The 16,008-nt window shown below is 47.1% G+C and overlaps 1 protein-coding gene across 19 annotated transcripts in view; it reads left to right on the top strand.

Annotated features, from left to right (window-relative positions):
• Positions 1 to 227: 227 nt before the first annotated feature.
• Positions 228 to 16,008, top strand: part of OBSCN (obscurin, cytoskeletal calmodulin and titin-interacting RhoGEF) — a 199,853-nt gene continuing 184,072 nt past the window's right edge. For 17 of the 19 annotated variants that reach the window (XM_054814829.1, XM_054814834.1, XM_054814843.1 and 14 more), the window contains exons 1-2: positions 323 to 570; positions 11,140 to 12,280. In XM_054814829.1, coding sequence (XP_054670804.1) covers positions 11,149 to 12,280 — 1,132 coding nt within the window. In that variant the 5' untranslated portion in view covers positions 323 to 570; positions 11,140 to 11,148. Of the gene's footprint in view, positions 571 to 11,139; positions 12,281 to 16,008 lie in introns of all 19 variants that reach the window. The other 2 variants (XM_054814826.1, XM_054814846.1) reach the window with 1 other exon arrangement.

The following is a 16,008-nucleotide window of genomic DNA, read 5'->3' as shown; positions in this document are numbered from 1 at the left end:
CCTGGGTCCCCACGTCACATTTATCATTTGGCTTCAGGATGGGCTCTTGAGGAGCAGTTTTGACCCAGCCTGTCCCCCACACCACCGAACACACACCTCTCTGATGGTTTTTGCCCCCCCCATGGCTGTTGCCAGACCATCCCGGCGAGTCCCTGAAACGATGCCCTTTCGCCTCTCTCCTGCAGGAAACCTAATCTCCTGGTAAATGACACCCAGAGCTATTTTGGAGATGGGCTGCAGAGGGAAAGCAAAGCACGTCAGCAATTTGACTGGAGGAGGACAACCCAGAGGAGGGGTGGGGAGGTGGGGCGGCACAGCCTAACCCCGAGCAGCAAAGCCACCCGCCGGGGGACTTGGGGGGGACCTTCTGCTGCACATCCCTGCCATCGCTGGGGTTTCTGTTTTATTTTCCTGGAGGGGAAAGGGAGTGGGGAACCAAAACTAACATGGTCTCCTCATGTCCTCTGTTCCTCTTTTCCCCCTGCCCCCTTCTGTCATCTCAGTAGGAATCGGCTTTTTTCTTACCCTGCTCAGAGCTTTGTTTCTCCCCAGACTCTGACAAGACTCCAGGTAAGACCTGCAGCTTCAGCTAAAGAGAAGCGGACTTGGGGACGCGGGTATCCAGCAGAAAGTGGGGAATGCTGTTTGTAGCTGGGGGGGTGTGTGTGTGTGTGAGGTTATTTCTCTGTCAATGTCACTATGCTGGAGTACGCCTAGCTTTATGAAACATTTTTGAAGATGGAGCTGAAGGTACAGGGAGTAAATCCATCCTTCTTCTGGTCTGATGTGGATTGCTTTGCTTAATTACTTCTGGCAATTTTACCAAAAGAGCAAAGATCAGCCTTCAGAGGAGAGGAGAGAGGAAAATCAGGTTTAAAGCTGTTGATTCTACTTGATGCACTTTAGCCCCAAATTGCAGATAGCGGCATGCATGGAGACCCTGCAAAAAGTACCGTTCCTCTGGAGGGGTGGCAGCAAGGAGGGTTTTTAAAAAGTTTTATTTCCAGGGAATAATCTCAGTGCTGCTCTTCTCTTCAGCAAGGGCTTTTTTCCCCTCTGAGCTTCTCTCCGGCATCAATACCGATTCACACTGCAACCCCCCCCGCCTCCCTCCTCGCATTTCTACAAATGGCTCTGACGAGAGATGGAGAGAGACGGAGCTCGACAGCTGAGGCTATTTTCGGCCCTACAGCTCAATGGGGTGGAGTGGCTGTAATGACAATGACGTCCACTTGTTAAAATACAAGGGCTTAGGTCGGAGCCTCGCTGCTAATTGTCACCAAGGGAATTCTTTGTCCCTGTGGGAGCCGAGATCCTGCAACTCCCTCGCGTAGGAAATCACATGTGCTAAAACTGGAGGCAGTGTTTCTAGCTTAATATAAGCTTATATTACATATTAGATAAGTTTATTTTTCTGTTAGTCAAAGCATGGAAAAGTTGGGATTATTTGGTTCAGGTAGGAGCTGGTTTTATTCGTGCAAAGGAGAGAATGGTACGTGCACTTACGCGTGTGTGCACATGGAGAGGAAACAACACAGGGCTGCCGACTTCGGGCGTGCAAAACTCCTGCCTTCACGAGACCAGTGAAGTAAAATAAATCAGTGTGAATCCACTGTTTTCTCTGAACCTTTAAAGCTCACCTGGCTCGAGCTGTCAATCTTTGTTATCCGACTACAGCTGGGATGCTGCCATAGCCGCTTCTCTGTGTGTAAAGCAAAATCCAGTTGGGTGAAATTTGTGATGAAATTGCTAGAATTTACATGGCTCCTTTTTCTGTCCCCAAGGCGGCAAACCCAGAATTTTTGTCTTTTCTCTCCATTTATCTCCTGCCTTCTCACCCGCATGGAGCAGGAATGAGCATCGCTGTATGCCTGTGACTTCCCTTGTGCTGTAGCTTTTTCTTACACATTGTCAGAGCAGCCCGGGTGCCTTTAGGCTCAGAAAAACAAAAGGGAAAAGATGTTGCCATGGAGTCTTGAGGGGCTGATCTGAGCAGTTTTAGTCGTCTGGAAATTTCTGGGGTTGTTTTGTGGCTCCATCGAGGGGGGAATCCGAAGTGAAGCCCCTGTGCTGCAGCAAAGACCAAGTAGGAAGGAGTCCCTTCCTTGCATGGATCTTCTTGAAGCTATTGGTGTGTTGATGGAAGGTGATTGCTGGACATATGGTTAAAAGAGGGATGAGCTTTATGAGCAATAGGTCTGTCTCTCTATGAAAGAGGAAAGAGAATATGTGCTTTAACCATGTAAATCATCTAAGAGGTTTCAATCTCCCATGTTTTACATGAAGTGTAATTAAGTATGCTTGTTTATGTGACTGGAAGGTGATCTGACTGCCTTGCCTGGTAGCCTGCACAAACCCTGTCATTTGTTCTTGTTTCTTGTTGGAATTTTCTAACGGCTTGTTTGACTCTCTTGTTTGCTGCCAGTCATCGGAAACGTTCAGGTTATTGATAAAGGATTAATACTGGCAGCGTGAGGTGATGCAGGTCCCTTCCTAGGCAGTCGGTGCATATTTAGCCCTACCCTGAAGGTCAGAAATGTAAGATCGTCTTGCCTTGAGCTTAGCCATCGTTTTGCTGAGGGCTGCTCACCAAGTCTAACACCACGTTAGCCACTGGCCTGCTGTGAAATTTCCCTTAACGTCTCCTGTGGACTTTGGCGTACGATGGAGGCAATAGATGACAGGGAATGCAAACGAGCCTTACTGTGAATTGAGTTAGAAGCTTATTGCAATAGGCTTAGTTAATTGCAGGTACTCTGTGTCTGACATCTCCTACAGTGCGTGGATACCGATCCTCCAAACCACCACGGAAAGCTCTTCCATCTGTTCATCAAATGACCTTTGAACATGCCAAAATCAGTTGTTCCTCACTGAAGTGGAATTTAGAGTAGCCCAAGCTAAGCTCCGAGTCCAGCTCCTCAGTGACAGATACGGTTCCTGCTCTGATGAAACGGGCATCAGATAAATTCTGCCATCTCAGATTAGTGCATCAGCGCAAATCTCTACTTACACCTGATTTAGAGACACAATGGGCATGTAGCACTGGGTGTGCTGGTGTGCATTTCACCCTTAAAGCACCCTGTCTGCTGTAATGGCTTGTAGGCGTCCATCCGTGCCCATCTGATGTCACTAAGCTCGCAGCTGACGGTGAATACTTGTGCTATTTCAAAGTTGTCCATTCCCTGGGAGGCTGTTAGAAGTAATAGGGCAGCTGGGGTACTGCTGTTTTCCCTCAGCAGAACTTTAAACACCAAAGGAAATCTGCACTTCCCACTTTATGACCCACCAACTTCCCTTCCCACCCACAGATGCCATTTCCTGATGTTTTTAGATGGAACAACACATGCAGATAGGTCATGTAAACTAGAGTAATACCAGCACTGCCTTGATTTTTATCTGGAACATCTATTTTAATGGTATTCTTTGAAAGCTGTGGACCCAGAGATGGGAGGTTCCCTGTGAATCTTACCTTTCTTATCAGGGGAGGACGGAGCACAAGGCTTAGCAGTTGACATTATTGAGAAAGTCCAGGAAATATGAACTCTAACAGCAAGAAAAAGACCCCAGATCAACAGGTTGCTGCTTGTGCAAAGAAAAGGTAAAAGAGGCATGAGAAAATGAGCAAGCTGGCACATGATGAATCTTAACATGATGTCGGAGAGAACCTCTGTGCTCCTGATCTGTATTTGGGCTTCAGTGGTCTCTTAGGTTTAGTGTCTGTCCTCATCTGTGTCCCACAACATCCTCATAGACAAGCTTAGGAAGCGTGGGTTGGATGAGGGGTCAGCGAGGTGAGTAGAGAACTGGCTGAGTGGCAGAGCCCAGAGGGTTGTGATCAGCGGAGCAGAGTCTACATGGAGACCTGTAGCTAGTGGTGTGTCCCAAGGGTCAGGGCTGGGTCCGGTCTTATTCAACATATTCATCAATGACCTGAACGAGGGGACAGAGTGTACCCTCAGCACCTTTGCTGACGATACCAAACTGGGAGGAATGGCGGACGCACCAGGAGGCTGCGCTGCCATTCAGTGAGATCTGGACAGGCTGGAGAGTTGAGCGGAGAAGAACCCAATGAGATTCAACATGGGCAAGTGTAGGGTCCTGCACCCAGGGAGGAATAACCCCAGCACCAGGACAGGGCGGGGGTGACCTGCTGGGAAGCAGCGCTGCAGAGAAGGACCTGGGACTCCTGGTGGACAACAAGCTCTCCATGAGCAGCAGCATGCCCTCGTGGCCAAGGTGGCCAACGGTGTCCTGGGGTGCATTCAGAAGAGCATGGCCAGTAGGTCGAGGGAGGTTCTCCTCCCCCTCTGCTCTGCCCTGGTGAGGCCACATCTGGAGTTGTGTCCCCAGTTCTGGGCTCCCCAGTTCAAGACACACAGGGAACTACTGGAGAGAGTCCAGTGGAGGGCTGCGAGGATGATGAGGGGACTGGAGCATCGCTTGTGTGAGGAAAGGCTGAGGGAGCTGGGGCTGTTTAGTCTGGAGAAAAGAAGACTGAGAGGGAATCTTATCAACGCTTATAAATATCTAAAGGGTGGATGTCAAGAGGGCACAAACTCTTCTCAGTGGTGCCCAGTGACAGGACAAGGGGCAGTGGGCACAAACTGGAACACGGGAAGTTCCATCTTAACATAAGGAAAAACTTCTTCATTTTGAGGGTGACCAAGCACTGGGACAGGCTGCCCAGAGAGGTTGTGGAGTCTCCTTCTCTGGAGAGATTCAAAACCCAACTGGACATGATCCTGTGCAACCTGCTCTGGGTGATCCTGCTTTAGCAGGGGGGTTGGACTAGAGGATCTCCAGAGGTCCCTTCCAACCCTTACCATTCTGTGATTCTTTGATTCTGTGTGATTTACATCCTCAAAGTCTTCAATTATGCAGGTGTGCTGTGGCCATGTTTGTCTTGGGAATATTAAAATATTTGAGGTGGATTGCACGGTGCTTTTTCTTCTTTCCCTAGGGTCATGGTGGACAGGGTTCCCTTTGTAACCATTGAATTGAAAGGCTTGGACAGAGAATAGGCTACCACCCCTGTCCTCTCTCACACCAAAGGGCATCATCACAGGCTGCTGACTGTTCAGGGATAGTATGCCATGATGTGGGACGTGCTTAGAGGTTGTTGAAGGCTTTCCAGATGCAGATCAACATTGATGAAGCAACCTGAAACCAACTCATTAGCCAGCACAGCACAGTGAATCACAGGAGGTCAAGAGAGTGATGGCACCACCACCAGGACTCTCCATCAGGACTCTCCATCTCCAGATGAGCACCACCTTGGATTACTCCAGTGGGAGCTGGAGTAGCCTGAGGTTGTTCCCACTGCTAGGGGTTTGCTCACTTCTCACTTGTCCATTGGGAAGCAAGTGTAGGGCAGAGACAGAAAGCAGTGAAGAGAGTGGGTAGGAGGCCTTGACTGGCTGTATGGCCATGTGTTAGTTCCTGGGCAGTGATTTTATTCATTTGCATTATCTGACAGGTTTATGCACTTGGGTTGGGGCAATCCCAAGTACAAATACAGGCTGGGGGGAGAAGGACTTGGGAGTGTTGATTGATGAAAAGCTCAACATGAGTCAGCAATGTGTCCTCACAGCCCAGAAAGCCAACCGTGTCCTGGGCTACGTCAAAAGCAGCATGAGCAGCAGGTCCGAGGGAGGGGATTCTGCCCCTCTACTCCGCTATTGTGAGACCCCCCTGCAGTGCTTCGTCCAGTTCTGGGGTCCCCAGGACAAGAAAGACATTGAGCTGTTGGAGCAAGTCCAGAGGAGGCCATGAAGATGATGTGAGGGCTGGAGCACCTCTGCTATGGAGACAGGCTGAGAGAGTTGGGCTTGTTCAGCCTGGAGAAGAGAAGGCTCCCGGGAGACCTTATAGCACCTTTCAGTACCTAAAGGGGCTACAGGAAAGATGGCGAGGGACTTATTTATGAGAGCATGGAGTGATAGGACAAGGGGTAATGGCCTGAAGCTGAAGAAGGGTAGATTTAGATTAGATATTAGGCAGAAATTCTTCCCTGTGAGGGTGGTGAAGCACTGGAACAGGTTGCCCAGAGAAGCTGTGGCTGCCCCTGGCTCCCTGGCAGTGTTCAAGGCCAGGTTGGATGGGGCTTTGGGCAAGCTGGGCTAGTGGAGGGTGTCCCTGCCCATGGCAGGGGTTGGAACTGGGTGATCTTTGACGTCCCTTCCAACTCAAACCATTCTGTGATCCTATCATTCTATGAGTTGTGCCTCTTTCCCTCAAACATAAACCAGTGAAAATTTGAATTAATAAAGACATAAGTAAAATTACAAGTGCTGCTATTTTGCCTTCAGCGTGCTCAGAAATGCCCAGATGGGAATGTGATCTCTGCTGCAAATGATTAATCACAGAGGGATTACAAGGAGAAATATGACACTGGTGAATGTCTGAGATTAATTGGAAAGGGCATTTGCATTGGCTAGGTTTATTCATGCTCTGTTGTCAGTCCTGTCGCTTCCAAGGGAGATGTCCTGGCACTTGCAGAGTGTTACTTTTTTTTTTTCCTCTTTTAAGGTTGAATATACATATAAAGAACCTAAATTAATGTAATTGTTTAATAAATTGATTTACAAGTTACACTGTAGAAATATTACATCTTGTCCTTTCTGTATGTCCACAACATCTCTCTCCCTGTAATTCCTAAATCTATTTATCAGCCTAATCGAATGCAATGCATTTTATCCCATTTAAACTTATAAAATGTAGTTTATCTAGTGCAGCCTATCTAAATGGTTTGATCTGTCTGAGTGTTAGATAACTATTGCAGCTTCATCCTTGCTGCATGTTAGGATTTCATGCCTGTTACTGGATTTCATACTCTCAACACCCATAAGACAAGGGGCTTACCCCCTTTTTTTCAGACAGGGACTGGAGATGATACAAGAATTTGAGTGACTTTCTCATGATTATATAAGTAAGCCAGTGGCAGAGCAAGAAATAAACTCTGTTTTGCTCTCCTACCGTGTTAGAAATTAAAATCATACCGATGAGCACACACTGTTTTCACTGATCCGCGGATCTTCCTCTGGCATCCTGGCCATTCGTAATGGCAGAAGAAGTGTTGAGTGTGAGGGTACGTGGTGAAAGCTGCTAGAGAACAAGGTGCAGTCTAGATTATAGCATGGGACATGAGGTCTTCACCTCGCACTAGGAGGTCTGTGGACACAGTGGCTTGTACCTGATGGAGAGAAGTGAGTTGCAAACATCGGGCAAGCATTTTGGAGCAATGGGAGAGGGAGGCTGGACCTTGAGGCTGTGGCCACTGGGAAGAAGAGCCTTGGATGGATTTGCTGCACCAGTCTGGTTCAGGAGCATGAGCAACAGGCACCCGATGCAGCAGCTTCCCTGTGTTTTAAATGTTCTTGACTATCAGAGATACCAGTGAGCAGCTGGGGCTTGTTTGGGCACTGTTTAGCACAGGAGGGCAGGGGAGGAGGATGCACAAGAGATTTAGGAAGTGAGCAGCATTCCTGCTCTCACTCTTGTAAGAGCCAAGCTTGGAGAGCGTCCACCATGCTCCCACAGAGCAGAGCTCTGCTCCAGGTGTGGATACATCTCCTGGGGACCAGGTGAGGAAAACTGCACCCAGGTGGTGCCACTGTTTGCTGAGAGGTCACTGGCTGCTCCCAAGCAGGCACCTCTTGTGTCTGTAGCCATCTCTGTGCTCCAGGCATTTCTCCATGTTGCGCAGAGCCCACTTGGAAGGAGAAGTGAAGTGACTTTGTTTTTTGCTCTTTTTGATGCTATGGATTTGCAGCTGGAAGCGAGTTAGAGTGACACATCTGTCAGAAACAACTAGGCAGCTAGGAAGGATGAGACATGGCAATGTCTTCTGAAGATGGATCCAAGTGCTTTGATGACACAGTGCAGCCTGAAACTCGGGCTAATGACTGGGAATGTCAGGACATGAGCTATGGGTCTGTGTTTTGATTGTTAATTCTAAGTTAATGTAGTGAATGTTACTGCTGGATTCTCCAGGGATGAACTTGAATCCCAGCATCCCCCCCTGAACATTGACATGGTCCTTCCCCAAATTAGCAGAAGACTCTGATTGTCAATCAGTTGACTTGAGCGGAAATTTCCACTGACTTCAGTGTACTTTGGCTCAAGCCCAAGGCTTGTATCTGCATCTTCTAACCATTCATGCAGCTTCTCTGCTTGCAGCTTTGCAAGTGTTTATGGAAAATACATTTTAAAGCTCAAGTGAGGACAGAGGTTGAAGGTAGTAAGAGAGACCAAGAAGTGCAAACTAATTCACCAATTTCTAGACCAGTTTGAGACCAAGGGAAAAAATAGTTTTGTATATTCATTGCAACTAGTAATGAAGGTGACCACTCTACAGAAAGTCAGCTGGTCTTAGCACTAATGACTGCAAGGCAATCATTCTTTGCACTCTTAGTGTTTACTAAGAACACTAGAACATTTTTTCAAGTTTAAGCTTTGAAAGCATTTTCTTTAATTTCTAAAGATTTTTTTGTGGAATAATGAAATTTGCTTGATACTAGGAAACAAAAGCAACCAAAGTTGAATTAATTTAGAAAGGATCAATTTCCTCTAAAGGAAAAAGTCTTTGGCTGCTTCAGAAGAGTTTCATATGTTCTTTGGAGGGGGAGAGACACAATAGGATAAGACATAGTGTATTTTTCCTGTTAAATATAGAAAGAAGACTATGTTTCTTTCTGCTTTATGTCTGTGGCCCAAATGAAGTTTAAAGATCAGCTCAGCTGTACCATCTTCAGTGGTAATAATGATTTTAATGAATACCATTTTGTATTTTTGTGCCACCACTTTCCCAGTATTTAGTTTTAATGTCAATTTGTGCCTTTCAATCCCCAGCAGAGTAAATAGAATGAAAAACTGTAATCTGTTATTAATTTCTATGCATGATTTGTCATATCCTCCAGCAAGTGCATTGTCATATGTACACTGTGCACATAATTATTTGCGAGACCATGCCCGTCCTGATATGAAGAAGAAATGGGAGACACAGGGAAAATAAACAATTTCCCTAAGGTCATGCAGCAGGTCAATCCAACCCCTGCTCCCTGGTGCCACCAGTGATTTGCACGTTAACGTTAATGCACTGCAACAGGAGCTGGAGGAGGATGGAAAAAATAATTAAACCTCTGCCCAAATGGTGACTCAAGAAATGAAAGCAGGTTTTTGGCCTGCTCCTAGTGATTTCTGCTGGAGGTGGGGGGGGGGGGAGATTGTGAGAGCATCTGCCATTGGGTGAGAGAGTGGGTGGATGTGTGGCCAGCGGGGAAGCCAGACTGCTGTAGGATTAAGAAGGATATTTCTGTCGCGGTGACTGGTTATTATTTCCTTTCGGAGTTACAACACACGGTGCCCTGGTCATGTTGCTTTGTGTGGCACTTTGAAGGTGAAGAAGCACGGATGTGAGAGCAGCACTGCAATCGCCCCTGAGTAGAGACCGTGTATATGGCTCAGACAGGAGCTGTATGAGCTTGCTAAGACAGGAGCGCCTGGCACCATGGGGCCAAAGAGACAGAGTAGCTTGGAGAGAAATGGTGCGTTCAACTCTTCTGGGCAGGACATCCAAAGAGGCTCAGAGCTTGGTTTTCTTACAGAGCACAACTGTCAGATCCTATCCTGCTCCCAGGGAGCATCAGCTGGTGAACGGTTACTGGTGCTAATGGGGTCAAGACCAGGCTTTTAGCCGTGCTATACTTATCAAAGTAAATGCTAGCCAATGCATGGAAAAGGGCTTCTTGGAGGATTAGAAGTAGACTCAATCTAGGAGAAGGGAAAGGACATCCAGGAGTTCATGTAAGGAGCAGTGAAGAAGCAAGAAAAGTTTTTGTGTTATGTGGATTTCAGGGGGACCCTGAAGGTGGTGGTCTCTGTTGCATTGCTCTCCAGATGCACGGGGATGCTCTGTGTGTGAGTGAACATGGCTCTAAAGGTTAGTGTCACCGATTGCTTTTGACTTTCTCGGGACACAGTGGCACCAGAATTGCCATGAGCTTTAGCGTTGAATACTGCGTAAGCCCTGACCCCTTGGCTGGTCTGTGTCGTCAAACAGCTGCAGGTTGGTGCACAGCTCCCTCTGAGAGCAGCTGAGAATACGTGGGCGATGAGACATCTTTCCTGCAAGCCCTAAGCCACGTGGGGCTTTTTTGAAGTCTGGCACCATCTGGATTGCTGCGTGCATTCCCCATGGTGGTTCCGTCACGTGGCTTTACGCTCCTGTGTATGTGATGTGTGTGCACCAAGCCATAGATGTGCACAGACACCCATCCCCACTGCAGCTGTGTCTGGCCCTACACCGTCCGGGTGAGGCTGTATAGAAGCCATAGATACTCGTTGGCTGCCATTGCCACCGAAGTAGCCGTATCTCAGTGGTTGTGTTGAATAGAAGCTGAAAATAAAGAGAAATATTGTCAGTAATATGACAGGCATACCTCTGTGTCCTCCTAAAGGCTGGCCCCCACAGGAGAGGGGTTTGCCATAAGGTCTGTGTGAATGTGGTTCAGAGAACAAGATGAGGGGATGGGTAATGACCAGAGAGGGGCAAGAAGAGAGATGGAGCATGTTGTAGAAACAGAATTAAAAAAAAGAAGAAGCAAAAATAAGGCAAAAAAAAAAAAAAGGGCAAGGAGACATTAAAAAATTTAAAAAGAGCAAGGGCAATGAGATAGAAAAAGAGAGATGAAAATGGAGATGAGCATGATGGACAAGGTATCTTGATGGGTAGACACATGTCTCAGAATTTAATGTCCATTTGTTTCTCTACAGCCTCAGAAGTAGCCCACATGTTATATAGCATTAGTGCAGGTCACTCTCCTAGTGCCAAAGCTGAAAGGGACCATCATGTTCTTTCTGTATGAACTGCCCGAAGACTTGTATTTCACCCAGTGACTCCTGTGGGGAAGCGAGCTACTTTCTCTGTCAGCAGCTTATTGAGCTCAAATCTAAGAAATCTGCAAGACCTAAATTTTTCCAAGGCCTTCTCCCCCATAATGATAAGGACAATGAAAACGTGCCCCAACTAAACTGTTCTAGATGACAAACATCCTGATACCATGGAAGTGCAGCAATTCTTTGCCTACACCATCTAATCTGCTCTCTCTTGACAATTTTTTTTTTTTTCTCACCCTTTAGGAAACCAAGATGGATTACAGCTCATTCAGCGGAGTCCCCCGGTTCTTGACCCGTCCTAAGGCATTTATGGTGTCTGTGGGGAAGGATGCCACCTTGAGCTGCCAGATCATTGGAAACCCCATCCCAGCTGTGAGCTGGGAAAAGGATAAACTTCCAGTCCAGTCTGGGGGAAGGTTTAAAACCACAGAAGATGGGGATCTCTATCGGCTAACAATCTATGATCTGAGTCTGGAGGACAGCGGCCAATACATCTGCCGGGCCAAGAACACCATCGGGGAAGCTTTTGCAGCAGTCAGCATCAAAGTTGGAGAGGAGACCACAGTAACGGAGTCGGCCCCATACTTCATCCAGAAACCCTCCTCCATCAAAGTAACACTGGGAGAAGATGCCATGTTCAAATGCAAAGTCCAAGGTAGCCCCCCCCTCTCGGTGAACTGGGAGAAGGATGGGAGACACCTGCGGAACCGGGCTGATGCCGGCCGCTTCCAGATCGAGTCTGCTGGGGAGTCGAACGCTCTCACCATCCAGTGTGCCCGGCTGGGGGACAGCGGCACCTACACCTGCCGGGCAGAGAATCCCATCGGCTCTGCCAGCGCTTCAGCCGCACTGGTGGTGGAAACGCAGGGCTCTTCCAACCCGGGCAGCAGCAGCCACTTCGATACCAGCTGTGGCAAGACGGCATCCTTGTTGTCTCACTTGCAAAAGAGGCGGGAGGAGATCAGGAAGATGGACGTCTCCTATGGCGCTCTTGATTCATCATCTACCCAGTCTTACTCCACAGCAGAAGGGTTGTCTGGCATCGGCTATGGCCGCTCCCGGGATTACGAGAGGGTGGCTGGATTTACCACCAAAGGGGCCCGCAACGCAACTTTTGGGGCGCTGACACGCATGTGCAGCGTGACGGAAGGGAAGCACGCCAAGCTGAGCTGCTACGTGACGGGTGAGCCCAAGCCAGAGATCGTGTGGAAGAAGGACAACGAGGTCATTTTGGAAGGACGGCGACATGTCATCTATGAGGATGATCAGGAGAACTTTGTGCTGAAGATCCTCTTCTGCAAGCAGATAGACAACGGGCTGTACACTTGCACAGCCTCCAACCTGGCAGGCGAGACGTACAGCTCCGTGCTCGTCACCGTCAAAGGTGGGTGCTTGTGTTTCTCACCGAGGTGGGCATGCCTGCAAGGAGACAGGCAATGTGCTTCCAAATTGGTATGGGAGAGTGAACGAAACTTCTGCCACCAAACTGCTGCAAAGGAGTGTGACTAGACATGAACAAAAGCCCTCCAGCTGTACAGGGGGTTAAGCACTCAAATAGATGATCTGAGGAGAGAGTTTCTTCGCGGGGGCGTTTAGGAAGGGCAATAAACAGGCGTCAGTCAGGGATGGATGATGTAGAACTGGCTGTTTGTGGAGCAGCTGGGATGAACCAGATCTCTAAAGCTCCCATCTGTCCTGGTTTTATAGTAATCTAACACATCCATTACCACCCTCTGGATCAGGGACTGCTAAAGCCCCATTTACCCTCCTTTATATTCACCACGGGGTTTACTCGAACTGGCACACACATGCCATTTAAGCAGAAGTAGAGGAAACTCCTCAATGCAAGCTGAGTGTGTCAGGCTGCCTTAGATCCCTTGGGGGACCTTCTCCAACTCTAATAACAGTCCATCTCAGCTTTCCTGTACAGAGTGACCCACCAGCAGCCTTGTTCTTGCTAGGCTTCTTCAGCCTTTTCCCAACATGTTGCTGGACAGCCTGTAGTCTTTGTACGCTCCCAGAACTCTACCAGGTCCAGGGTTTGCTGTGGCTGGGTGGATGGACTTGACTTCAGAAGGTTCCTCAATGCTGGTGGAGGTCAGATCAAGTTCTTCAGAATGGTGACAAAAATGTGACGTGTATTTTCACAAAGGAAGGTCTACATTTTCAAGCTGTTCTCCCATTTGGCAAGGTTACAGCAGGCAGTTTGCAACCCAGGCAGCATCTGTAAATTACCTCTCAGACGTAAAAGGCTTCGCCACTTGAGTGGCAAAATAGATATTTTTGACCAGCAGCAAAATAAATTAGAAATCCAAAAGAGTAGGAATGGTCTGTGTTTCATACCTGTCTTGAAGACTCTCAGCTTTAATTTGGTTTGCTGGTTTCCCTTTTCTGGACCTCTCCTTTCACACTCACCGTCTTTCCCGTCAGTGACTCAGTCCCCATGTCCGTCAGTGACACCTGATCCATGGAACTCTCTGGCACTTGTCCCGCTCATTGCCATCCCTTGGAGGTCCTGAGTGGTGTTGGGAAGGGCATTTGTCCTCTTCCATAAGGCTGTGATTACCTCATGAGCTGGGACTCAGAGCTGAAGACCAAGCCTGGACCTTGGGTGGTTGCTCACTTGAGGATGGCTCAAGCTCTGTTACTTGCCCAACACCTGTCTTGCAAAGACAAACACCCTTCCCTCCACCCATGCTTATTTGATTATTCCCAATGGGTGCAACCTGTTCCAAAGGAGACAGGGAAAGCATGCGAAGCAACAGGGCTGGGAGCAAGCACCATGGGAAGAAATTATTTATCAATGTCCATTGTCAAGAGATGCCTGTGAGTCAGAGGGCTTAAGTGGAAATGCTTATGGTCTGTTTCTTTGTTATACTATACCATGTTGGGCTTTTTCTGACTGGGCCAAGGCTGCCATGGAAAATCTACGTGTGTTGGTTATAATTAGGCCCTGAATAATCTCTCTCCTTTGTGTCACCAGGAGTCCTTCTCAGCCCTCCAGAGACAGCTCAGAATGATGTGATAATGACAGGAACTTTTAATTCAGTTCTTTATTGGTGATGTTATTAGCTCATTTGCCATCATGTTTAGGGGGGGTAGATCATCTTGTCCCACAACCTTCTCTTTGCTCAGTTGCACAAAAGAGGCTAAGTTCTCCAGGCAGCCACCCTTGGTAAGCACCGTGCTGCTGCGTTGGTCCTTCTGCAGGTAACAGCGTATTTATAGAGCCTTGACGCTGCATTCACGGTGTGTGTCTATAGACACAGATACCAGAAAAGACAAGCTTCATGGGTTTAAATATGCTCTGGCATTTTGGTTTGCAGAATTTCAATACAAGAATCTGAGTGAGAATATTTATGAGTCTTTCAAAGGTAATAATAATAATAATAAAAAAAAGACTACGTAGTCCAGCATCCTGTCTGTGAGGTGGCTCTTAGCAATCTCTCAGAGCATTGGACTGGGCACAGGTGAAATCTCCTCTAGAAAGCCTCCTGTCAATCCAGATCCTAGACCTAGGGACCCAACGCAATTGTAAGCACTTTGTTGAGCCCATGCCTTAAAAATCATTGAGCTGAAAAAAAGAGATGTTTGAGCTGTTCCTAAATGAGATGTAGCAAATCAGACATAAATCTCAGGGCAGAGAGTCACTCTCGCAATTAAGGAAAGCCAAGAGTTGATTACTCTGATTCAGAAATGTGTCTAGAGCAGGGATAAAATCACAAGCTGTATGCTGAAACGTGAGCTGTAAAAGAAGTTAGGAAACGCTTCCCAAGAGTAAACCTCTTTGGTTTGTCAAAGAGCAGGGAGGATGGAAGGAACACGAATAACTGATTTGAATTTCCTGAAGGCTTTGGAGATGTCCCTAGGCCATATGTAAAGTTAAGGAGAACAGTGTACAGGTCTCCATCCTTGGGGCAGGGCCAAGCAATGTTCATCTGAGTCCCTGAATACAGTAATCAGATACTGTACGAAAAGGTTAAAGGTTGCAAGCCAAATAGGATAGAGACTGGAAAAACAGACTGGTGCTGAGGCCACTTTATTTTCCCTCTGACCTGAAGTGATTTTGGATGACCGCTATCATGACAGTCACTTTTGAGATCTGAAAGAGAATTGCAACTTGAGAAATGTTGAGGTGGAAAGGAAACTTGGAAAGCACAGTTACCAGGAAGACCACAGGTACAAGATGGTGGAAACTTGTCCATGCACCTTTAGATAACTCCCTTTGGAAGGATTCTCCATATTCTTACTCTCACTGGATCGTTTTTTGTTAGACAGAGGGAAAACTTGCCTCTTGAATAGTAGATGGAGAGCCCGTGAGAAGGTCAGGAATTTCATCTTGGAAATGTAGGCAAGTGAGAAGACCAGGTCAAGCAGAAAAATACACATTGAGAAGGTTAAGGAAAAATTGGCTTCTTTGCAGGCTGCACCTATTCTTAGCAAAATATGTGTTAGCAGGACCTGCTTTTAAAAAATAACATCATCTCATTGCTAGTTTGCTTGGTATGGACCAAACAAAAAAGCCTATGACACTCTGGAGAAATATGTTCTCAAGACAAGCAGCCAAATTCATAGCTGGTCTAAGCTCTTGCAGTTTTCTGCTAACTCCATGAGCTGCTCTTGCTCCATACTCCCTCAGGGATTTTCTTTGCTGTTTCTATCTCACATTTTTCCCAGTGGGCAGGCTTTTGTAGCTCTCTCATTTTATGTCTTATTTCTCCTTCTTTAGAGATGTTTTTGCCTTCATTATATGCCTTAATGAGTATTTCTGCTTCGGCTAAAAACAGATTAATATGAAAAAAATGTACAGTAAAAAAAAAAATCGTACTGATACTAGAGATGAATTTAAATGACTTCTTCAGGCACTGAAAATCAGCATAGCCTGGGCGTCCAGATGTTACAAGGACAAAACAGAATTGCTATTCGAATTCACACCACTGAGCTCTGACGGAAGTAAATGTTTCTAGATAATGGTTGATTTGGAGTGATCAGAAAAACACCATTTTGTACTTTTGGTTGAATTCTTCCATATTAGAGTCATACTTAACATAAGCTTACATTGAGAATTGCCCTGTGAAAGGGTAATACGTGACAAATAGGCATTTAGAAATG

The sequence above is a fragment of the Grus americana genome, chromosome 2 (genome assembly GCF_028858705.1).
Source record: "Grus americana isolate bGruAme1 chromosome 2, bGruAme1.mat, whole genome shotgun sequence".
In the NCBI taxonomy this organism is placed as follows: Eukaryota; Metazoa; Chordata; class Aves; order Gruiformes; family Gruidae; genus Grus; species Grus americana.
The sequence above is the reverse complement of the archived record's forward strand: the minus strand, read 5'-3'. Positions and strand labels throughout refer to the sequence as shown.